This window comes from Oncorhynchus clarkii, chromosome 26, assembly GCF_045791955.1.
Source record: "Oncorhynchus clarkii lewisi isolate Uvic-CL-2024 chromosome 26, UVic_Ocla_1.0, whole genome shotgun sequence".
NCBI classification, from domain to species: Eukaryota; Metazoa; Chordata; class Actinopteri; order Salmoniformes; family Salmonidae; genus Oncorhynchus; species Oncorhynchus clarkii.
Window position 1 is genome coordinate 35,960,607 of NC_092172.1, and position 26,103 is coordinate 35,986,709.

General features: G+C 47.0%; 1 protein-coding gene across 1 annotated transcript in view; it reads right to left on the reverse strand.

The window, feature by feature from the left end:
• Positions 1-4,474: 4,474 nt before the first annotated feature.
• The window catches only part of LOC139384793 (asc-type amino acid transporter 1-like), a 69,532-nt gene continuing 47,903 nt past the window's right edge, over positions 4,475-26,103 (reverse strand). Inside the window, exons 6-11 of the mRNA XM_071129673.1 lie at positions 23,499-23,622; positions 19,736-19,839; positions 11,909-12,005; positions 10,216-10,365; positions 5,281-5,458; positions 4,475-4,644 (exon numbers count right to left, since the gene is read on the reverse strand). Coding sequence (XP_070985774.1) covers positions 4,541-4,644; positions 5,281-5,458; positions 10,216-10,365; positions 11,909-12,005; positions 19,736-19,839; positions 23,499-23,622 — 757 coding nt within the window. The 3' untranslated portion in view covers positions 4,475-4,540. The remainder of the gene's footprint in view (positions 4,645-5,280; positions 5,459-10,215; positions 10,366-11,908; positions 12,006-19,735; positions 19,840-23,498; positions 23,623-26,103) is intronic.

The following is a 26,103-nucleotide window of genomic DNA, read 5'->3' on the forward strand; positions in this document are numbered from 1 at the left end:
GTGGATCCATTCTGAAAGTACTGTCTGGAACACAGTGAATTAGATGAGGAAGTGGAGCCATTCTGAAAGTACTGTCTGGAACACAGTGAATTAGATGAGGAAGTGGAGCCATTCTGAAAGTACTGTAGGAGACACAGTGAATTAGATGAGAAGTGGATCCCATTCTGAAAGTACTGTAGGAGACACAGTGAATTAGATGAGGAAGTGGATCCATTCTGAAAGTACTGTCTGGAACACAGTGAATTAGATGAGGAAGTGGATCCCATTCTGAAAGTACTGTCTGGAACACAGTGAATTAGATGAGGAAGTGGAGCCATTCTGAAAGTACTGTAGGAGACACAGTGAATTAGATGAGGAAGTGGATCCCATTCTGAAAGTACTGTCTGGGACACAGTGAATTAGATGAGGAAGTGGATCCCATTCTGAAAGTACTGTAAGAGACACAGTGAATTAGATGAGGAAGTGGATCCCATTCTGGAAGTACTGTAGGAGACACAGTGAATTAGATGGGGAAGTGGATCCCATTCTGGAAGTACTGTCTGGGACACAGTGAATTAGATGAGGAAGTGGATCCCCCATTCTGAAAGTACTGTCTGGAACACAGTGAATTAGATGAGGAAGTGGACCCCCCATTCTGAAAGTACTGTCTGGGACACAGTGAATTAACTCTGTGGACTCATCATTTCATAATGATTGGCAGTGCTGTTTATAGGCAGATGGGCAGGAAGCATCCGTTGATATTAGTGGCATAGTTACTTACCTCTCTGCATTAAAAACCCTGCAGAGAGATTCTAGTGCAAAACCTCAGTCCTCACTATCTAGGCTATAAAAAGGCAATAAACAACATGAACATTCCTAGGCTTCGTTCCTAACGGTACCCTATTCCCTATGTAGTGCACTGCTTTTGAGCTGAGCTGTATGCACCCTGGTCTAAAGTAGTGCACTACTACCCTATAGACCCTGGTCCAAAGTAGTGCACTACTACCCTATAGACCCTGGTCTAAAGTAGTGCACTACTACCCTATAGATCCTGGTCCAAAGTAGTGCACTACTACCCTATAGATCCTGGTCTAAAGTAGTGCACTACTACCCTATAGATCCTGGTCCAAAGAAGTGCACTACTACCCTATAGACCCTGGTCTAAAGTAGTGCACTACTACCCTATAGACCCTGGTCTAAAGTAGTGCACTACTACCCTATAGACCCTGGTCTAAAGTAGTGCACTACTACCCTATAGACCCTGGTCTAAAGTAGTGCACTACAACCCTATAGACCCTGGTCCAAAGTAGTGCACTACTACCCTATAGACCCTGGTCTAAAGTAGTGCACTACTACCCTATAGACCCTGGTCTAAAGTAGTGCACTACTACCCTATAGACCCTGGTCTAAAGTAGTGCACTACTACCCTATAGACCCTGGTCTAAAGTAGTGCACTACTACCCTAAAGACCCTGGTCTAAAGTAGTGCACTACGTAGGGAATAATGTGCCATTTGAAGGGCTCCTCGAGTCTGGAATCCCAAACACTGTTTGCATAGACTAAAATTAGTTCCAGAGAGTTTTCAATAGTTTTCAATCTCCTCTCTCTTTTCAGGAGATTCAATAGTTTTCAATCTCCTCTCTCTTTTCAGGAGATTCAATAGTTTTCAATCTCCTCTCTCTTTTCAGGAGATTCAATAGTTTTCAATCTCCTCTCTCTTTTCAGGAGATTCAATAGTTTTCAATCTCCTCTCTCTTTTCAGAAGATTCAATAGTTTTCAATCTCCTCTCTCTTTTCAGGAGATTCAATAGTTTTCAATCTCCTCTCTCTTTTCAGGAGATTCAATAGTTTTCAATCTCCTCTCTCTTTTCAGGAGATTCAATAGTTTTCAATCTCCTCTCTGTCTTCTCAGGAGAATCAATAGTTTTCAATCTCCTCAATAGTTTTCAATCTCCTCAATAGTTTTCAATCTCCTCTCTCTTTTCAGGAGATTCAATAGTTTTCAATCTCCTCTCTCTTTTCAGGAGTTTTCAATAGTTTTCAATCTCCTCTCTGTCTTCTCAGGAGAATCAATAGTTTTCAATCTCCTCAATAGTTTTCAATCTCCTCTCTGTGTTTTCAGGAGTTTCACTAGTTGTGGACTTTGAACTTGTGCGTTAATGTCAAAGTACGTTTGACTCTATGTACTTGGCGTCTGGTATTTAAAAAAAGGCAGTTAACTAAACATTGTAAATTGCCTCGTTGAAGCAAGTCGATTGAAGCAAGTTGAGTAAGTGCTGCTGGGTTTAGTTTGGATCCTTTCACCTGCTGAATGCCTTAGGGCTTAACTGAAGCATCCGTCTTCTAGGAAGAGATAGAGAGAGACCATGGTGGTGTCTACGATGGCACCCTATTCCCTACGTAGTGCACACAAGTAGTGCACCATCAAGGGAATAGGGTGCCATTTGGGATGCAGGGGGTAACCGTTAACACCAAACTCTAGAGGTTACTACAGGTCAGACCGTATCTCATCACCACCAAACTCTAGAGGTTACTACAGGTCAGACCGTACCCCATTAACACCAAACTCTAGAAGTTACTACAGGTCAGACCGTATCTCAGGTCAGACCGTACCCCATTAACACCAAACTCTAGAAGTTACTACAGGTCAGACCGTATCTCAGGTCAGACCGTACCCCATTAACACCAAACTCTAGAAGTTACTACAGGTCAGACCGTATCTCAGGTCAGACCGTATCTCAGGTCAGACCGTATCTCAGGTCAGACCGTATCCCATGAACTCCAAACTCTAGAAGTCACTACAGGGAAAACAGGAAGTCATAGGAAGTAGTGGGAAGTGCAGCCAAAGGAAAACCGCTGCAAATACTACTGTACCTCAGGGAGTAGTACACAGTTTAAACTTAATATCACCACAAAATCAATAGGCCGCATCAAAGAAACAAAACATTAAAAACATTACAATTAATCCCACTTGTAAGGCACAATAAAATGGACAAAGTTTAGACTCATTTCAAAAACAAATACTACTAAAAAGAAAACAAATATCTCAGAAAACAAAAGTTCCTTGAGTACGGTGTCTTGGCATTGGTTGTCTAGTGAAGAGAAGGGGCAGAGTATCGACCAATACAACCTTTACTGATCCTGATGCCCCTCCCACTAAACACAGCCTGAGGCAGCCTCTCAGAAGTACCAGGATGGAAGAGCCTGAGGCAGCCTCTCAGAAGTACCAGGATGGAAGAGCCTGAGGCAGCCTCTCAGAAGTACCAGGATGGAAGAGCCTGAGGCAGCCTCTCAGAAGTACCAGGATGGAAGAGCCTGAGGCAGCCTCTCAGAAGTACCAGGATGGAAGAGCCTGAGGCAGCCTCTCAGAAGTACCAGGATGGAAGAGCCTGAGGCAGCCTCTCAGAAGTACCAGGATGGAAGAGCCTGAGGCAGCCTCTCAGAAGTACCAGGATGGAAGAGCCTGAGGCAGCCTCTCAGAAGTACCCGGATGGAAGAGCCTGAGGCAGCCTCTCAGAAGTACCAGGATGGAAGAGCCTGAGGCAGCCTCTCAGAAGTACCAGGATGGAAACTCTCTTTACTGTTAAGGAGAGAGCCTGTGTGGCCCAAATAGTACTCTATTCCCTATGTAGTTCACTACTTTACACCCGGGCCCATGGTGCTTTGGTCAAAAGTAGTGCACTATAAAGGGAATAGGGTGCCATTTGGGATGCATTCAGGGAGGAGAAGGCAACGGACAGAAAGAGGTTTAACAAGTCCCTGGTAGGCGGGCGGATCAGGGTGTTCGTTCTGGCAGCTCAGCCCCTGTTAGATGGACAGAGAGAGGTGTTCAGTTGTTGTGTTTATCCGAGGCTGTGAGGGGGGGGCTCGTTCAGTTGTTGTGTTTATCCGAGGCTGTTAGGGGGGGGCTCGTTCAGTCATTGTGTTTATCCGAGGCTGTGATGGGGGGGGGTAGTTCAGTCATTGTGTTTATCCGAGGCTGTGAGGGGGGGGGGGGGTTCCTTCAGTTGTTGTGTTTATCCGAGGCTGTGAGGAGGGGGGGCTCGTTCAGTTGATGTGCTTATCCGAGACTGTGAGGGGGGGGCTCGTTCAGTCGATGTGTTTATCCGAGGCTGTGAGGAGGGGGGGCTCGTTCAGTCGATGTGTTTATCCGAGGCTGTGAGGGGGGGGCTCATTCAGTCGATGTGTTTATCCGAGGCTGTGAGGGGGGGCTCGTTCAGTCATTGTGTTTATCCGAGGCTGTGAGGGGGGGGCTCGTTCAGTCGATGTGTTTATCCGAGGCTGTGAGGAGAAGCTCGTTCAGTCGATGTGTTTATCCGAGGCTGTGAGGGGGGGCTCATTCAGTCGATGTGTTTATCCGAGGCTGTGAGGGGGGGCTCATTCAGTCGATGTGTTTATCCGAGGCTGTGAGGAGGAGCTCGTTCAGTCGATGTGTTTATCCGAGGCTGTGAGGGGGGGGGGCTCGTTCGCTCGTTCAGTCATTGTGTTTATCCGAGGCTGTGAGGTGGGGGGGGGGCTCGTTCAGTTGTTGTGTTTATCCGAGGCTGTGAGGAGGAGCTCGTTCAGTCGATGTGTTTATCTGAGGCTGTGAGGGGGGTGATCTCTGACAGGTCTTCTTGGGGGAACACCACGAAACACAGCTTCTGACCCACGTAGGTCACACACTCTGGAACAGACAGGCAGCGGGGTCAGACAGGGTCAGACAGGGTCAGAGTCATATACAGTAAAGTCCCTGACTTCAACACTTGACTCAACATGAGAGTGTTTGGGTGACTCTGGAAAAGCAGGCTTGTACTGCCCTCTAGTGGTAGATGACAACTTCATGACTAAAATTTAATTCTGTTGTAAGACACATAGCCTGCAGACGGCAACATGTCATTCTGCCTTATCAGTGTCGATACAGAGACGACAGCATGTCATTCTGCTGCCTTATCAGTGTCGATACGGAGACGGCAGCATGTCATTCTGCCTTATCAGTGTCGATACAGAGACGACAGCATGTCATTCTGCCTTATCAGTGTCGATGCAGAGACGGCAGCATGTCATTCTGCCTTATCAGTGTTGATACGGAGACTGCAGCATGTCATTCTGCCTTATCAGTGTTGATACGGAGACGGCAGCATGTCATTCTGCCTTATCAGTGTCGATGCAGATACGGCAGCATGTCATTCTGCTGCCTTATCAGTGTCGATGCAGAGACGACAGCATACCTAACTTAGTTGACTGTAAGTTGCTCTGACTAAGAGCGTCTGGTGAAAGACCTACATGGACTTGCAATACAAGGTGTGTAGGAGTCACTCACCCACGACCCTGTAGACACATCTGGGCTTGTTCTTCCAGTGGACTCCGACGAAGTAGACGGGTACCCCGGTGAGCATGATGACGATCCCCATGCCACACACCACGGGCTCCGAGTACAGGCTGAACCCCAGCAGCACCGCCCAGAACACCAGGTAACTGATAGGGACCAACACACTCACCTGAAGGGAGAGGGGGAGGAGGGAGAGTAGAGAAGGGGAATGAGTAGAGGATAGAGGGAGGGGGGAGAGAAGAGGGAGGATGGGAAGGATGGGGGAGGGGGAGGAGGGAGAGGAGAGGGAGGATGGGAAGGATGGGGGAGGGGGAGGAGGGAGAGGAAGGAAGGAAGTTATAGACTGACAGTTCATTTCCTGGTTTCCCATCAGTAATAGAATGACAGTTCATTTCCTGGTTTCCCATCAGTAATAGACTGACAGTTCATTTCCTGGTTTCCCATCAGTAATAGAATGACAGTTCATTTCCTGGTTTCCCATCAGTAATAGAATGACAGTTCATTTCCTGGTTTCCCATCAGTAATAGACTGACAGTTCATTTCCTGGTTTCCCATCAGTAATAGACTGACAGTTCATTTCCTGGTTTCCCATCAGTAATAGACTGACAGTTCATTTCCTGGTTTCCATTCAGTAATAGAATGACAGTTCATTTCCTGGTTTCCCATCAGTAATAGAATGACAGTTCATTTCCTGGTTTCCCATCAGTAATAGACTGACAGTTCATTTCCTGGTTTCCATTCAGTAATAGAATGACAGTTCATTTCCTGGTTTCCCATCAGTAATAGACTGACAGTTCATTTCCTGGTTTCCCATCAGTAATAGACTGACAGTTCATTTCCTGGTTTCCCATCAGTAATAGACTGACAGTTCATTTCCTGGTTTCCCATCAGTAATAGACTGACAGTTCATTTCCTGGTTTCCATTCAGTAATAGAATGACAGTTCATTTCCTGGTTTCCCATCAGTAATAGACTGACAGTTCATTTCCTGGTTTCCCATCAGTAATAGACTGACAGTTCATTTCCTGGTTTCCCATCAGTAATAGAATGACAGTTCATTTCCTGGTTTCCCATCAGTAATAGACTTACAGTTCATTTCCTGGTTAAGGTGTGCACAAGTAAATAGTTCCCAGATATAGTAGATATACTACCACCAGATATAGTAGCAGCAGATATAGTAGCATCAGATATAGTAGCACCAGATATAGTAGCATCAGATATAGTAGCAGCAGATATATTAGCAGCAGACATAGTAGCAGCAGATATAGTAGCATCAGATATAGTAGCAGCAGATATATTAGCAGCAGACATAGTAGCAGCAGATATAGTAGCATCAGATATAGTAGCAGCAGATATAGTAGCAGCAGCAGATATAGTAGCAGCAGATATAGTAGCAGCAGATATAGTAGCATCAGATATAGTAGCAGCAGATATAGTAGCAGCAGATATAGTAGCAGCAGATATAGTATCATCAGATATAGTAGCATCAGATATAGTAGCAGTAGATATAGTAGCAGCAGATATAGTAGCAGCAGATATAATAGCAGATATAGTAGCAGCAGATATAGTAGCAGCAGATATAGCAGCAGATATAGTAGCATCAGATATAGTATCATCAGATATAGTAGCAGTAGATATAGTAGCAGCAGATATAGTAGCAGTAGATATAGTAGCACCAAATACAGTAGCAGCAGATATAGTAGCAGCAGATATAATAGCAGATATAGTAGCAGCAGATATAGTAGCAGCAGATATAGCAGCAGATATAGTAGCATCAGATATAGTATCATCAGATATAGTAGCAGTAGATATAGTAGCAGCAGATATAGTAGCAGTAGATATAGTAGCAGCAGATATAGTAGCAGCAGATATAGTAGCAGTAGATATAGTAGCAGCAGATATAGTAGCACCAGATATAGTATCATCAGATATAGTATCATCAGATATAGTAGCAGCAGATATAGTAGCAGCAGATATAGTATCATCAGATATAGTAGCAGTAGATATAGTAGATATAGTAGCAGTAGATATAGTAGCAGCAGATATAGTAGCAGCAGATATAGTAGCAGTAGATATAGTAGCAGCAGATATAGTATCATCAGATATAGTAGCAGCAGATATAGTAGATATAGTAGCAGTAGATATAGTAGCAGTAGATATAGTAGCAGTAGATATAGCAGCAGATATAGTAGCAGTAGATATAGTAGCAGCAGATATAGTAGCAGTAGATATAGTAGCAGTAGATATAGTAGCAGTAGATATAGCAGCAGCAGATATAATAGCAGATATAGTAGCAGCAGATATAGTAGCAGTAGATATAGTAGCACCAAATACAGTAGCAGCAGATATAGTAGATATAGTAGCAGTAGATATAGTAGCAGTAGATATAGTAGCAGCAGATATAGTAGCAGCAGATATAGTAGCAGTAGATATAGTAGCAGCAGATATAGTAGCAGTAGATATAGTAGCAGTAGATATAGTAGCAGTAGATATAGCAGCAGCAGATATAATAGCAGATATAGTAGCAGCAGATATAGTAGCAGTAGATATAGTAGCACCAAATACAGTAGCAGCAGATATAGTAGCAGCAGCAGATATAGTAGCATCAGAAATAGTAGCACCAGATATAGTAGCACCAAATACAGTAGCAGCAGATATAGTAGCACCAGATACAGTAGCAGCAGATATAGTAGCAGCAGATATAGTAGCAGCAGATATAATAGCAGATATAGTAGCAGCAGATATAGTAGCAGTAGATATAGCAGCAGATATAGTAGCAGATATAGTAGCAGCAGATATAGTAGCACCAGATATAGTAGCACCAAATACAGTAGCAGCAGATATAGTAGCAGCAGATATAGTAGCAGCAGATATAATAGCAGATATAGTAGCAGCAGATATAGTAGCAGCAGATATAGTAGCAGTAGATATAGCAGCAGATATAGTAGCAGATATAGTAGCAGCAGATATAGTAGCAATAGATATAGTACCAGCAGATATAGTAGCAGCAGATATAGTAGCATCAGATATAGTAGCAGTATATATAGTAGCATCAGATATAGTAGCAGCAGATATAGTATCATCAGATATAGTAGCAGTAGATATAGTAGCAGTAGATATAGTAGCAGTAGATATAGTAGCAGTAGATATAGTAGCAGCAGATATAGTAGCAGTAGATATAGTAGCAGCAGATACAGTAGCAGCAGATATAGTAGCAGTAGATATAGCAGCAGATATAGTAGCAGCAGATATAATAGCAGTAGATATAGTAGCAGCAGATATAGTAGCAGTAGATATAGCAGCAGATATAGTAGCAGCAGATATAATAGCAGTAGATATAGTAGCAGCAGATATAGTAGCAGTAGATATAGTAGCAGTAGATATAGTAGCAGCAGATATAGTAGCAGTAGATATAGTAGCAGCAGATATAGTAGCAGTAGATATAGTAGCAGTAGATATAGTAGCAGTAGATATAGTAGCAGCAGATATAGTAGCAGTAGATATAGTAGCAGTAGATATAGTAGCAGTAGATATAGTAGCAGTAGATATAGTAGCAGCAGATATAGTAGCAGTAGATATAGTAGCAGCAGATATAGTAGCAGTAGATATAGTAGCAGCAGATATAGTAGCAGTAGATATAGTAGATATAGTAGCAGCAGATATAGTAGCAGTAGATATAGTAGCAGCAGATATAGTAGCAGTAGATATAGCAGCAGATATAGTAGCAGTAGATATAGTAGCAGTAGATATAGTAGCAGTAGATATAGTAGCAGTAGATATAGTAGCAGTAGATATAGTAGCAGATATAGTAGCAGTAGATATAGTAGCAGCAGATATAGTAGCAGTAGATATAGTAGCAGTAGATATAGTAGCAGTAGATATAGCAGCAGTAGATACAGTAGCAGTAGATATAGTAGCAGTAGATATAGTAGCAGTAGATATAGTAGCAGTAGATATAGCAGCAGTAGATATAGTAGCAGTAGATATAGTAGCAGTAGATATAGTAGCAGTAGATATAGCAGCAGATATAGCAGCAGATATAGTAGCAGCAGATATAGTAGCAGTAGATATAGTAGCAGTAGATATAGCAGCAGATATAGTAGCAGTAGATATAGTAGCAGCAGATATAGTAGCAGCAGATATAGTAGCAGTAGATATAGCAGCAGATATAGTAGCAGTAGATATAGTAGCAGTAGATATAGTAGCAGTAGATATAGCAGCAGATATAGTAGCAGTAGATATAGTAGCAGATATAGTAGCAGTAGATATAGTAGCAGTAGATACAGTAGCAGCAGATATAGTAGCACCAGATATAGTAGCAGTAGATACAGTAGCAGTAGATATAGTAGCAGATATAGTAGCAGTAGATACAGTAGCAGTAGATATAGCAGCAGATATAGTAGCAGATATAGTAGCAGTAGATATAGCAGCAGATATAGTAGCAGTAGATATAGTAGCAGATATAGTAGCAGCAGATATAGTAGCATCAGATATAGTAGCAGTAGATATAGTAGCAGATATAGTAGCAGATATAGTAGCAGTAGATATAGTAGCAGATATAGTAGCAGATATAGTAGCAGTAGATATAGCAGCAGATATAGTAGCAGATATAGTAGCAGTAGATATAGTAGCAGATATAGTAGCAGCAGATATAGTAGCAGTAGATATAGTAGCAGATATAGTAGCAGATATAGTAGCATCAGATATAGTAGTAGCAGATATAGTAGCAGCAGATATAGTAGCAGATATAGTAGCAGTAGATATAGCAGCAGATATAGTAGCAGATATAGTAGCAGCAGATATAGTAGCATCAGATATAGTAGTAGCAGATATAGTAGCAGCAGATATAGTAGCAGATATAGTAGTAGTAGATATAGCAGCAGATATAGTAGCAGATATAGTAGCAGCAGATATAGGCCTGCTGTACCTTGATGGGTCGTAGCAGGTTGGGTCTCTTCCAGCGATAGTACAGCAGGCCAGCGATGGTCACTCCATAGGACAGGAAGTTAATAAACGACACATAGTTGATCAGGTTGTGAGTCTCTCCGATACACAGGATCACAATGGTGGCTCCGCACTGTGGAGGAGGAGGAGGGAAGCAGAGGTCAATGAACATAGACATTATACACAAAGCTATATAACACAGCCCTGGGGTTTGGGGCTATAGGAACTAGAACAGCCCTGGGGTTTGGGGCTATAGGAACTAGTGTATCCCTGGGGTTTGGGGCTATAGGAACTAGCACAGCCCTGGGGGTTGGGGCTATAGGAACTAACACAGCCCTGGGGTTTGGGGCTATAGGAACTAGTGTATCCCTGGGGTTTGGGGCTATAGGAACTAGTACAGCCCTGGGGTTTGGGGCTATAGGAACTAGTACAACCCTGGGGTTTGGGGCTATAGGAACTAACACAGCCCTGGGGTTTGGGGCTATAGGAACTAGTGTATCCCTGGGGTTTGGGGCTATAGGAACTAACACAACCCTGGGGTTTGGGGCTATAGGAACTAACACAGCCCTGGGGTTTGGGGCTATAGGAACTAACACAGCCCTGGGGTTTGGGGCTATAGGAACTAACACAGCCCTGGGGTTTGGGGCTATAGGAACTAACACAGCCCTGGGGTTTGGGGCTATAGGAACTAACACAGCCCTGGGGTTTGGGGCTATAGGAACTAACACAGCCCTGGGGTTTGGGGCTATAGGAACTAGTGTATCCCTGGGGTTTGGGGCTATAGGAACTAACACAACCCTGGGGTTTGGGGCTATAGGAACTAGTACAGCCCTGGGGTTTGGGACTATAGGAACTAACACAGCCCTGGGGTTTGGGGCTATAGGAACTAACACAGCCCTGGGGTTTGGGGCTATAGGAACTAACACAGCCCTGGGGTTTGGGGCTATAGGAACTAACACAGCCCTGGGGTTTGGGGCTATAGGAACTAGTGTATCCCTGGGGTTTGGGGCTATAGGAACTAACACAACCCTGGGGTTTGGGGCCATAGGAACTAACACAGCCCTGGGGTTTGGGGCCATAGGAACTAACACAGCCCTGGGGTTTGGGGCTATAGGAACTAACACAGCCCTGGGGTTTGGGGCTATAGGAACTAGAACAGCCCTGGGGTTTGGGGCTATAGGAACTAGTACAACCCTGGGGTTTGGGGCTATAGGAACTAACACAGCCCTGGGGTTTGGGGCTATAGGAACTGTGGGAAAATGCAGGCAAGAATGGGGCTAATTTACACAGACTAGCAGAGCGGGAAAAGGGTCACAATAACTTACATAGACTAGCAGAGTGGGAATAGGGGCACAATAATTTACACAAACTAGCAGAGTGGGAATAGGAGCACAATAACTTACACAGACTAGCAGAGTGGGAATAGGGGCACAATAACTTACACAGACTAGCAGAGTGGGAATAGGGGTGCAGTAATTTACACAGACTAGCAGAGTGGGAATAGGGGTGTAGTAATTTACACAGACTAGCAGAGTGGGAATAGGGGTGTAGTAATTTACACAGACTAGCAGAGTGGGAATAGGGGCACAATAACTTACACAGACTAGCAGAGTGGGAATAGGGGTGTAGTAACTTACACAGACTAGCAGAGTGGGAATAGGGGTGCAGTAACTTACACAGACTAGCAGAGCGGGAATAGGGGTGCAGTTTTTCAGGTGGATCATGGCCAACAGGTAAGGCAGGTGACCCTCTCTGGCTCCAGAGAAACACAACCTGGGGAGAAAAAGAACCACAGCGTTTGGTGTCTATGGAGTTGGAGAGTGATGCCAGCAACACCAGGGTTATGGGTTGGAGAGTGATGCCAGCAACAACAGGGTTGGAGAGTGATGCCAGCAACAACAGGGTTGGAGAGTGATGCCAGCAACACCAGGGTTGTGGGTTGGAAAGTGATGCCAGCAACACCGGGGTTGTGGGTTAGGAGAGTGATGCCAGCAACACCAGGGTTGTGGGTTGGAGAGTGATGCCAGCAACACCGGGGTTGTGGGTTGGAGTGTGATGCCAGCAACACCGGGGTTGTGGGTTGGAGAGTGATGCCAGCAAAACCAGGGTTGTGGGTTGGAGAGTGATGCCAGCTACACCAGGGTTGTGGGTTGGAGAGTGATGCCAGCGACACCAGGGTTGTGGGTTGGAGAGTGATGCCATCAACACCAGGGTTGTGGGTTGGAGAGTGATGCCATCAACACCAGGGTTGTTGGTTGGAGAGTGATGCCATCAACAGCACCAGGGTTGTGGGTTGGAGAGTGATGCCGGCAACACCAGGGTTGTGGGTTGGAGAGTGATGCCAACAACAACGGGGTTGTGGGTTGGAGAGTGATGCCAGCAACAACACCAGGGTTGTGGATTGGAGAGTGATGCTCTCAGTGTCTGCGTTGTTCCATGTGTTTTAATCTATTCCAGAACTAGAGCATCAGCAAGTCCTTGATAAATTGAATCAGCTCTATTGGTTACAGGACAATAACAACCTCTCCTGGGGCGGTCCCCCGAGGAGAGGTTGAGAACCACTGACTATATTGAGGTGGTCCCCAGAGGAGAGGTTGAGAACCACTGACTATATTGGGGCGGTCCCCCGAGGAGAGGTTGAAAACCTCTGACTATATTGGGGCGGTACCCCGAGGAGAGGTTTAGAACCGCTGACTATATTGAGGTGGTCCCCTGAGGAGAGGGTTGAGAACAACTGACTATATTGGGGTGGTCCCCCAAGGAAGAGGTTGAGAACCACTGACTATATTGGGGCGGTCCCCCGAGGAGAGATTGAGAACCACTGACTATATTGGGGCGAGGAGAGTGTTGAGAACCGCTGACTATATTGGGGCTGTCCCCTGAGGAGAGGTTGAGAACCGCTGACTATATTGGGGCGGTCCCCCGAGGAGAGGTTGAGAACCACTGACTATATTGGGGCGAGGAGAGTGTTGAGAACCGCTGACTATATTGGGGCTGTCCCCTGAGGAGAGGTTGAGAACCGCTGACTATATTGGGGCGGTCCCCCGAGGAGAGGTTGAGAACCGCTGACTATATTGGGGCGAGGAGAGGTTGAGAACCGCTGACTATATTGGGGCGAGGAGAGGTTGAGAACCACTGACTATATTGAGGTGGTCCCCTGAGGAGAGGTTGAGAACCGCTGACTATATTGGGGTGGTCCCCTGAGGAGAGGTTGAGAACCGCTGACTATATTGGGGCGGTCCCCTGAGGACAGGGTTGAGAACCGCTGACTATATTGGGGCGGTCCCCTGAGGAGAGGGTTGAGAACCGCTGACTATATTGGGTGGTCCCCTGAGGAGAGGTTGAGAACCGCTGACTATATTGAGGTGGTCCCCTGAGGAGAGGTTGAGAACCACTGACTATATTGGGGTGGTCCCCTGAGGAGAGGTTGAGAACCGCTGACTATATTGAGGTGGTCCCCCGAGGAAGAGGTTGAGAACCGCTGACTATATTGAGGTGGTCCCCTGAGGAGAGGTTGAGAACCACTGACTATATTGAGGGGTCCCCTGAGGAGAGGTTGAGAACCGCTGACTATATTGAGGTGGTCCCCCGAGGAGAGGTTGAGGACCGCTGACTATATTGGGGCGGTACCCCGAGGAGAGGTTTAGAACCGCTGACTATACTGGGGCTTTCCCTCGAGGAGAGGTTGAGAACAGCTGACTATATTGGGGCGGTACCCCGAGGAGAGGTTGAGGAACGCTGACTATATTGGGCCAAGGAGAGGTTGAGAACCGCTGACTATATTGGGGCGAGGAGAGGGTTGAGAACCACTGACTATATTGGGGCGGTCTCTCGAGGAGAGGTTGAGAACCGCTGACTATATTGGGGCTGTCCCCCGAGGAGAGGTTGAGAACCGCTGACTATATTGGGGTGGTCCCCCGAGGAGAAGTTGAGAACCACTGACTATATTGGGGAGAGGAGAGGTTGAGAACCGCTGACTATATTAGGGTAGGTCCCCTGAGGAGAGGTTGAGAACCGCTGACTATATTAGGGTAGGTCCCCTGAGGAGAGGTTGAGAACCGCTGAATATATTGGGGCGAGGAGGGGGTTGAGAACCGCTGACTATATTGGGGCGTTCCCCTGAGGAGAGGTTGAGAACCACTGACTATATTGGGGCGAGGAGGGGGTTGAGAACCGCTGACTATATTGGGGCGTTCCCCTGAGGAGAGGTTGAGAACCACTGACTATATTGGGGCGAGGAGGGGGTTGAGAACCGCTGACTATATTAGGGCGAGGAGGGGGTTGAGAACCGCTGACTATATTGGGGCGTTCCCCTGAGGAGAGGTTGAGAACCACTGACTATATTGAGGTGGTCCCCCGAGGAGAGGTTGAGAACCACTGACTATATTGGGGAGAAGAGAGGTTGAGAACCGCTGACTATATTAGGGCGAGGAGGGGGTTGAGAACCGCTGACTATATTGGGGCGTTCCCCTGAGGAGAGGTTGAGAACCACTGACTATATTGGGGCGAGGAGGGGGTTGAGAACCGCTGACTATATTGGGGCGTTCCCCTGAGGAGAGGTTGAGAACCACTGACTATATTGGGGCGAGGAGGGGGTTGAGAACCGCTGACTATATTGGGGCGTTCCCCTGAGGAGAGGTTGAGAACCACTGACTATATTGGGGCGTTCCCCTGAGGAGAGGTTGAGAACCACTGACTATATTGGGGCGTTCCCCTGAGGAGAGGTTGAGAACCACTGACTATATTGGGGCGGTCCCCTGAGGAGAGGTTGAGAACCGCTGACTATATGAGAACCACTGACTATATTGAGGTGGTCCCCTGAGGAGAGGTTGAGAACCGCTGACTATATTGGGGTGGTCCCCCGAGGAGAGTGTTGAGAACCGCTGACTATATTGGGGCGCGGAGAGGTTGAGAACCGCTGACTATATTGGGGCGGTACCCCGAGGAGAGGTTGAGAACCGCTGACTATATTGAGGTGGTCCCCTGAGGAGAGGTTGAGAACCACTGACTATATTGGGGTTGTCCCCCGAGGACAGGGTTGAGAACCGCTGACTATATTGGGGCTGTCCCCCGAGGAGAGGTTGAGAACCGCTGACTATATTGGGGTGGTCCCCCGAGGAGAGGTTGAGAACCGCTGACTATATTGAGGTGGTCCCCTGAGGAGAGGTTGAGAACCACTGACTATATTGGGGTGGTCCCCTGAGGAGAGGTTGAGAACCGCTGACTATATTGGGGTGGTCCCCCGAGGAGAGGTTGAGAACCACTGAATATATTGGGGTGGTCCCCCGAGGAGAGGTTGAGAACCGCTGACTATATTGGGGTGAGGAGAGGTTGAGAACCGCTGACTATATTGGGGCGAGGAGAGGTTGAGAACCGCTGACTATATTGAGGTGGTCCCCCGAGGAGAGGTTGAGAACCGCTGACTATATTGGGGCGGTCCCCCGAGGAGAGATTGAGTACCTCTGACTATATTGGGGCGAGGAGAGGTTGAGAACCACTGACTATATTGAGGTGGTCCCCCGAGGAGAGGTTGAGAACCGCTGACTATATTGGGGCGAGGAGAGGTTGAGAACCGCTGACTATATTGGGGTGGTCCCCCGAGGAGAGGTTGAGAACCACTGACTATATTGGGGTGGTCCCCCGAGGAGAGGTTGAGAACCGCTGACTATATTGGGGCGGTCCCCTGAGGAGAGGTTGAGAACCACTGACTATATTGGGGTGGTACCCCGAGGAGAGGTTGAGAACCGCTGACTATATTGGGGCGAGGAGAGTTTGAGAACCGCTGACTATATTGGGGTGGTCCCCTGAGGAGAGGGTTGAGAACCGCTGACTATATTGGGGTGGTACCCCGAGGAGAGGTTGAGAACCGCTGACTATATTGGGGCGAGGAGAGTTTGAGAACCGCTGACTATATTGGGGTGGTCCCCTGAGGAGAGGGTTGAGAACCGCTGACTATATTGGGGCGGTCCCCTGAGGAGAGGTTGAGAACCGCTGACTATATTGGGGTGGTCCCCTGAGGAGAGGTTGAGAACCACTGACTATATTGGGGCTGTCCCCTGAGGAGAGGTTGAGAACCGCTGACTATATTGGGGCGGTCCCCTGAGGAGAGGTTGAGAACCGCTGACTATATTGGGGTTGTCCCCCGAGGACAGGGTTGAGAACCGCTGACTATATTGGGGCTGTCCCAGGAGGACAGGGTTGAGAACCGCTGACTATATTGGGGCGGTCCCCTGAGGAGAGGTTGAGAACCACTGACTATATTGGGGTGGTCCCCTGAGGAGAGGTTGAGAACCACTGACTATACTGGGGCTGTCCCCTGAGGAGAGGTTGAGAACCATTGACTATATTGGGGCGAGGAGAGGTTGAGAACCGCTGACTATATTGAGGTGGTCCCCCGAGGAGAGGTTGAGAACCGCTGACTATATTGGGGCGGTCCCCCGAGGAGAGGTTGAGAACCTCTGACTATATTGGGGCGAGGAGAGGTTGAGAACCACTGACTATATTGAGGTGGTCCCCCGAGGAGAGGTTGAGAACCGCTGACTATATTGGGGGGGGGTCCCCCGAGGAGAGGTTGAGAACCACTGACTATATTGGGGTGGTCCCCCGAGGAGAGGGTTGAGAACCACTGACTATATTGGGGCGAGGAGAGGTTGAGAACCACTGACTATATTGGGGTGGTCCCCCGAGGAGAGGTTGAGAACCACTGACTATATTGGGGTTGTCCCCCGAGGAGAGGTTGAGAACCGCTGACTATATTGGGGCGGTCCCCTGAGGAGAGGTTGAGAACCACTGACTATATTGGGGCGGTCCCCCGAGGAGAGGTTGAGAACCGCTGACTATATTGGGGTGGTACCCCGAGGAGAGGTTGAGAACCGCTGACTATATTGGGGCGAGGAGAGTTTGAGAACCGCTGACTATATTGGGGTGGTCCCCTGAGGAGAGGGTTGAGAACCGCTGACTATATTGGGGCGGTCCCCTGAGGAGAGGTTGAGAACCGCTGACTATATTGGGGTGGTCCCCTGAGGAGAGGTTGAGAACCACTGACTATATTGGGGCTGTCCCCTGAGGAGAGGTTGAGAACCGCTGACTATATTGGGGCGGTCCCCTGAGGAGAGGTTGAGAACCGCTGACTATATTGGGGTTGTCCCCCGAGGACAGGGTTGAGAACCGCTGACTATATTGGGGCTGTCCCAGGAGGACAGGGTTGAGAACCGCTGACTATATTGGGGCGGTCCCCTGAGGAGAGGTTGAGAACCACTGACTATATTGGGGTGGTCCCCTGAGGAGAGGTTGAGAACCACTGACTATACTGGGGCTGTCCCCTGAGGAGAGGTTGAGAACCATTGACTATATTGGGGCGAGGAGAGGTTGAGAACCGCTGACTATATTGAGGTGGTCCCCCGAGGAGAGGTTGAGAACCGCTGACTATATTGGGGCGGTCCCCCGAGGAGAGGTTGAGAACCTCTGACTATATTGGGGCGAGGAGAGGTTGAGAACCACTGACTATATTGAGGTGGTCCCCCGAGGAGAGGTTGAGAACCGCTGACTATATTGGGGGGGGGTCCCCCGAGGAGAGGTTGAGAACCACTGACTATATTGGGGTGGTCCCCCGAGGAGAGGGTTGAGAACCACTGACTATATTGGGGCGAGGAGAGGTTGAGAACCACTGACTATATTGGGGTGGTCCCCCGAGGAGAGGTTGAGAACCACTGACTATATTGGGGTTGTCCCCCGAGGAGAGGTTGAGAACCGCTGACTATATTGGGGCGGTCCCCTGAGGAGAGGTTGAGAACCACTGACTATATTGGGGCGGTCCCCCGAGGAGAGGTTGAGAACCGCTGACTATATTGGGGTGGTACCCCGAGGAGAGGTTGAGAACCGCTGACTATATTGGGGCGAGGAGAGTTTGAGAACCGCTGACTATATTGGGGTGGTCCCCTGAGGAGAGGGTTGAGAACCGCTGACTATATTGGGGTGGTACCCCGAGGAGAGGTTGAGAACCGCTGACTATATTGGGGCGAGGAGAGTTTGAGAACCGCTGACTATATTGGGGTGGTCCCCTGAGGAGAGGGTTGAGAACCGCTGACTATATTGGGGCGGTCCCCTGAGGAGAGGTTGAGAACCGCTGACTATATTGGGGTGGTCCCCTGAGGAGAGGTTGAGAACCACTGACTATATTGGGGCTGTCCCCTGAGGAGAGGTTGAGAACCGCTGACTATATTGGGGCGGTCCCCTGAGGAGAGGTTGAGAACCGCTGACTATATTGGGGTTGTCCCCCGAGGACAGGGTTGAAAACCACTGACTATATTGGGGCTGTCCCCCGAGGACAGGGTTGAGAACCGCTGACTATATTGGGGCGGTCCCCCGAGGAGAGGTTGAGAACCTCTGACTATATTGGGGCGAGGAGAGGTTGAGAACCACTGACTATATTGAGGTGGTCCCCCGAGGAGAGGTTGAGAACCGCTGACTATATTGGGGCGAGGAGAGGTTGAGAACCGCTGACTATATTGGGGTGAGGAGAGGTTGAGAACCGCTGACTATATTGGGGCGAGAAGAGGTTGAGAACCGCTGACTATATTGAGGTGGTCCCCCGAGGAGAGGTTGAGAACCGCTGACTATATTGAGGTGGTCCCCCGAGGAGAGGTTGAGAACCGCTGACTATATTGGGGCGAGGAGAGGTTGAGAACCGCTGACTATATTGGGGGGGGGGTCCCCCTAGGAGAGGTTGAGAACCACTGACTATATTGGGGCGAGGAGAGGTTGAGAACCACTGACTATATTGGGGTTGTCCCCCGAGGAGAGGTTGAGAACCGCTGACTATATTGGGGCGGTCCCCTGAGGAGAGGTTGAGAACCACTGACTATATTGGGGCGGTCCCCCGAGGAGAGGTTGAGAACCGCTGACTATATTGGGGTGGTACCCCGAGGAGAGGTTGAGAACCGCTGACTATATTGGGGCGAGGAGAGTTTGAGAACCGCTGACTATATTGGGGTGGTCCCCTGAGGAGAGGGTTGAGAACCGCTGACTATATTGGGGTGGTACCCCGAGGAGAGGTTGAGAACCGCTGACTATATTGGGGCGAGGAGAGTTTGAGAACCGCTGACTATATTGGGTGGTCCCCTGAGGAGAGGGTTGAGAACCGCTGACTATATTGGGTGGTCCCCTGAGGAGAGGTTGAGAACCGCTGACTATATTGGGGTGGTCCCCTGAGGAGAGGTTGAGAACCACTGACTATATTGAGGTGGTCCCCCGAGGAGAGGTTGAGAACCGCTGACTATATTGGGGCGAGGAGAGTTTGAGAACCGCTGACTATATTGGGTGGTCCCCTGAGGAGAGGGTTGAGAACCGCTGACTATATTGGGTGGTCCCCTGAGGAGAGGTTGAGAACCGCTGACTATATTGGGGTGGTCCCCTGAGGAGAGGTTGAGAACCACTGACTATATTGAGGTGGTCCCCTGAGGAGAGGTTGAGAACCACTGACTATATTATGAGACTATTAGTACCTGGATGAAGTGAAGAGATAGCCGTTGATTCCTCCGAATGTAGACAGAGCTACAGAGATGGGCATCACCCAGGAGAAAACGCCCAGCAACTTCTCACCAAATGTCTGTAGAAAACCATTCAACAATCATTAATTAACCTTTAAAAAACAAACACACACAAAAACAACAACCACAGAAAGTTAACTGTTAAATAACCATATTTATTTGTTTATTATGGATCCTCATTAGCTTTTACAGAAGCTGCAGCTACTCTTCCTGGGGTTTATTATGGATCTTCATTAGCTTTTACAGAAGCAGCAGCTACTATTCCTGGGGTTTATTATGGATCCTCATTAGCTTTTACAGAAGCAGCAGCTACTCTTCCTGGGGTTTATTATGGATCCTCATTAGCTTTTACAGAAGCAGCAGCTACTATTCCTGGGGTTTATTATGGATCCTCATTAGCTTGTACAGAAGCAGCAGCTACTCTTCCTGGGGTTTATTATGGATCCTCATTAGCTTTTACAGAAGCTGCAGCTACTCTTCCTGGGGTTTATTATGGATCCTAATTAGCTTTTACAGAAGCTGCAGCTACTCTTCCTGGGGTTTATTATGGATTCCCATTAGTTCCTGTCAAGGCAGCAGCTACTCTTCCTGGGGTTTATTATGGATCCCCATTTGTTCCTGTTGCCAAGGCAGCAGCTCCTCTTCCTGGGGTTTATTATGGATCCCCATTAGTTCCTGTTGCCAAGGCAGCAGCTACTCTTCCTGGGGTTTATTATGGATCCCCATTAGTTCCTGTCAAGGCAGCAGCTACTCTTCCTGGGGTTTATTATGGATCCCCATTTGTTCCTGTTGCCATTGCAGCAGCTCCTCTTCCTGGGGTTTATTATGGATCCCCATTAGTTCCTGTTGCCAAGGCAGCAGCTACTCTTCCTGGGGTTTATTATGGATCCCCATTAGTTCCTGTTGCCAAGGCAGCACCTACTCTTCCTGGGTTTACTATGGATCCCCATTAGTTCCTGCAAAGGCAGCAGCTACTCTTCCTGGGGTTTATTATGGATCCCCATTAGTTCCTGTTGCCAAGGCAGCAGCTACTCTTCCTGGGGTTTATTATGGATCCCCATTAGTTCCTGTTGCCAAGGCAGCAGCTACTCTTCCTGGGGTTTATTATGGATCCCCATTAGTTCCTGTCAAGGCAGCAGCTACTCTTCCTGGGGTTTATTATGGATCCTCATTAGCTTTTACAGAAGCTGCAGCTACTCTTCCTGGGGTTTATTATGGATCCTCATTAGCTTTTACAGAAGCTGCAGCTACTCTTCCTGGGGTTTATTATGGATTCCCATTAGTTCCTGTCAAGGCAGCAGCTACTCTTCCTGGGGTTTATTATGGATCCCCATTAGTTCCTGTCAAGGCAGTAGCTACTCTTCCTGGGGTTTATTATGGATCCCCATTTGTTCCTGTTGCCAAGGCAGCAGCTCCTCTTCCTGGGGTTTATTATGGATCCCCATTAGTTCCTGTTGCCAAGGCAGCAGCTACTCTTCCTGGGGTTTATTATGGATCCCCATTAGTTCCTGTCAAGGCAGCAGCTACTCTTCCTGGGGTTTATTATGGATCCCCATTTGTTCCTGTTGCCAAGGCAGCAGCTCCTCTTCCTGGGGTTTATTATGGATCCCCATTAGTTCCTGTTGCCAAGGCAGCAGCTACTCTTCCTGGGGTTTATTATGGATCCCCATTAGTTCCTGTTGCCAAGGCAGCAGCTCCTCTTCCTGGGGTTTATTATGGATCCCCATTAGTTCCTGTCAAGGCAGCAGCTACTCTTCCTGGGGTTTATTATGGATCCCCATTTGTTCCTGTTGCCAAGGCAGCACCTACTCTTCCTGGGTTTACTATGGATCCCCAATAGTTCCTGCAAAGGCAGCAGCTACTCTTCCTGGGGTTTATTATGGATCCCCATTAGTTCCTGTTGCCAAGGCAGCAGCTACTCTTCCTGGGGTTTATTATGGATCCCCATTAGTTCCTGTTGCCAAGGCAGCAGCTACTCTTCCTGGGGTTTATTATGGATCCCCATTAGTTCCTGTCTAGGCAGCAGCTACTCTTCCTGGGGTTTATTATGGATCCCCATTAGTTCCTGTCAAGGCACGACAAAGCCTATTCCCCCTCAGGAGACTGAAAAGACTTGGCATGTGTCCTCAGATCCTCAAAAAGTTCTACAACTCCACCATCGAGAGCATGGTTGCATCACCGCCTGGTATGGCAACTGCTCGGCCTCCGACCGCAGGGCGCTACAGAGGGTAGTGCGAACGGCCCAGTACATCACCGGGGCCAAGCTTCCTGCCATCCAGGACCTCTATATCAGGCGGTGTCAGAGGAAGGCCCTATAAATTGCCAAAGACTCCAGCCACCCTATAGTCATAGACTGTTCTCTCTGCTACAGCACGGAAAGCGGTACTGGAGCGCCAAGTCTGGAGCCAACAGGACCCTGAACAGCTTCTCCCTCCAAGCCATCAGACTGATCAATAGTTAGTTAGATAGTTGACCAATAGTTACCCAGACTATCTGCACTGATGCTTTTCTATTATCTATCCCTACCTACAGTATACTGCTGTTACTGTCTATTATCTATCCTTTACCCCTACCTACAGTATACTGCTGTTACTGTCTATTATCTATCCTTTACCCCTACATACAGTATACTGCTGTTACTGTCTATTATCTATCCTTTACCCCTACCTACAGTATACTGCTGTTACTGTCTATTATCTATCCTTTACCCCTACCTACAGTATACTGCTGTTACTGTCTATTATCTATCCTTTACCCCTACCTACAGCATACTGCTGTTACTGTCTATTATCTATCCTTTACCCCTACCTACAGTATACTGCTGTTACTGTCTATTATCTATCCTTTACCCCTACCTACAGTATACTGCTGTTACTGTCTATTATCTATCCTTTACCCCTACCTACTGTATACTGCTGTTACTGTCTATTACCTATCCTGTTGCTTAGTCACTTTATTCCTAGTTATATGTATATATCTACCTCAATTACCTCGTACCCCTGCACATTGACGCAGTGCTTGTACTTCCTGTTTATAGCCATGCTATTACCTGGTACTTCCTGTATATAGCCATGTTATTACCTGGTACTTCCTGTATATAGCCATGCTATTACCTGGTACTCCCTGTATATAGCCATGTTATTACCTGGTACTTCCTGTATATAGCCATGCTATTACCTGGTACTTCCTGTATATAGCCATGTTATTACCTGGTACTTCCTGTATATAGCCATGCTATTACCTGGTACTCCCTGTATATAGCCATGTTATTACCTGGTACTTCCTGTATATAGCCATGCTATTACCTGGTACTCCCTGTATATAGCCATGTTATTACCTGGTACTTCCTGTATATAGCCATGTTATTACCTGGTACTTCCTGTATATAACCATGTTATTACCTGGTACTTCCTGTATATAGCCATGCTATTACCTGGTACTTCCTGTATATAGCCATGCTATTACCTGGTACCTCCTGTATATAGCCATGTTATTACCTCGGACCCCTGCACATTGACTCAGTACTGGTAGCCTGTGTATATAGCCATGTTATTACCTCAGTACTGGTACTTCCTGTATATAGCCATGTTATTACCTGGTACTTCCTGTATATAGGCTTATTATTGTTACTCATTGTGTATTTATTATGACTTCATTATTAAGTGTTATAACGATTCTATTATTTTATTTATAGATGAATGAATGAATTAATTCTCACCACGGCCACAGCGTTGGATGCCAACAGCTCTTCGGGGGTCATGGAGGAGAAGTATGCAATGTTGGTCAGAGTGTAGACTAACGTCACCAGGGGAATAGATATGTAGATAGCCCGGGGCAGGTTCCTGAGATAAGAGACATATTTCACAGTAATATACCAGGTTCCTGTAAAACAGTACATTATATTACAGTAATATGTAGATAGCCCGGGGCAGGTTCCTGAGATAAGAGACATATTTTACAGTAATATACCAAGTTCCTGTAAAACAGTACATTATATTACAGTAATATGTAGATAGCCCGGGGCAGGTTCCTGAGATAAGAGACATATTTTACAGTAATATACCAAGTTCCTGTAAAACAGTACATTATATTACAGTAATATGTAGATCGCCCGGGGCAGGTTCCTGAGATAAGAGACATATTTTACAGTAATATACCAGGTTCCTGTAAAACAGTACATTATATTACAGTAATATGTAGATAGCCCGGGGCAGGTTCCTGAGATAAGAGACATATTTTACAGTAATATACCAAGTTCCTGTAAAACAGTACATTATATTACAGTAATATGTAGATAGCCCGGGGCAGGTTCCTGAGATAAGAGACATATTTTACAGTAATATAGTATTGTAATAATATATTACAGTAATATGTAGATGGTTGGGGGCAGGTTCCTAGAGTAACAGGTAACATATTACAATAAAATGTCATGACACTGACAGTCAGCAATAACAGGAACATGTTACATATTGAAAAGCATTTGTAAATAACAATGACTTGTGACAGTCAACTCAGTAGACAGTCAACTCATTAGACAGCAGTGAGACAGTCAACTCATTAGACAGCAGTGAGACAGTCAACTCATTAGACAGCAGTGAGACAGTCAACCCATTAGACAGCAGTGAGACAGTCAACTCATTAGACAGCAGTGAGACAGTCAACTCATTAGACAGCAGTGAGACAGTCAACTCATTAGACAGCAGTGAGACAGTCAACTCATTAGACAGCAGTGAGACAGTCAACTCAATAGACAGCAGTGAGACAGTCAACTCATTAGACAACAGTGAGACAGTCAACTCATTAGACAGCAGTGAGACAGTCAACTCATTAGACAGCAGTGAGACAGTCAACTCATTAGACAGCAGTGAGACATTCAACTCATTAGACAGCAGTGAGACAGTCAACTCATTAGACAGCAGTGAGACAGTCAACCCATTAGACAGCAGTGAGACAGTCAACTCATTAGACAGCAGTGAGACAGTCAACCCATTAGACAGCAGTGAGACAGTCAACCCATTAGACAGCAGTGAGACAGTCAACTCATTAGACAGTCAACTCATTAGACAACAGTGAGACAGTCAACCCATTAGACAGCAGTGAGACAGTCAACTCAATAGACAGCAGTGAGACAGTCAACTCATTAGACAACAGTGAGACAGTCAACTCATTAGACAGCAGTGAGACAGTCAACTCATTAGACAGCAGTGAGACAGTCAACTCATTAGACAGCAGTGAGACATTCAACTCATTAGACAGCAGTGAGACAGTCAACTCATTAGACAGCAGTGAGACAGTCAACCCATTAGACAGCAGTGAGACAGTCAACTCATTAGACAGCAGTGAGACAGTCAACCCATTAGACAGCAGTGAGACAGTCAACCCATTAGACAGCAGTGAGACAGTCAACTCATTAGACAGTCAACTCATTAGACAACAGTGAGACAGTCAACCCATTAGACAGCAGTGAGACAGTCAACTCATTAGACAGCAGTGAGACAGTCAACCCATTAGACAGCAGTGAGACAGTCAACCCATTAGACAGTCAACCCATTAGACAGCAGTGAGACAGTCAACTCATTAGACAGTCAACTCATTAGACAACAGTGAGACAGTCAACCCATTAGACAGCAGTGAGACAGTCAACTCATTAGACAGCAGTGAGACAGTCAACCCATTAGACAGCAGTGAGACAGTCAACTCATTAGACAGCAGTGAGACAGTCAACTCATTAGACAGCAGTGAGACAGTCAACTCATTAGACAGCAGTGAGACAGTCAACTCATTAGACAGCAGTGAGACAGTCAACTCATTAGACAGCAGTGAGACAGTCAACTCATTAGACAACAGTGAGACAGTCAACCCATTAGACAGCAGTGAGACACTAAACTCATTAGGCAGCAGTGAGACAGTCAACCCATTAGACAGCAGTGAGACAGTCAACTCATTAGACAGCAGTCAGACAGTCAACTCATTAGACAGCAGTGAGACAGTCAACCCATTAGACAGCAGTGAGACAGTCAACCCATTAGACAGTCAACCCATTAGACAGCAGTGAGACAGTCAACTCATTAGACAGTCAACTCATTAGACAACAGTGAGACAGTCAACCCATTAGACAGCAGTGAGACAGTCAACCCATTAGACAGCAGTGAGACAGTCAACCCATTAGACAGTCAACCCATTAGACAGCAGTGAGACAGTCAACTCATTAGACAGTCAACTCATTAGACAACAGTGAGACAGTCAACCCATTAGACAGCAGTGAGACACTAAACTCATTAGGCAGCAGTGAGACAGTCAACTCATTAGACAGCAGTCAGACA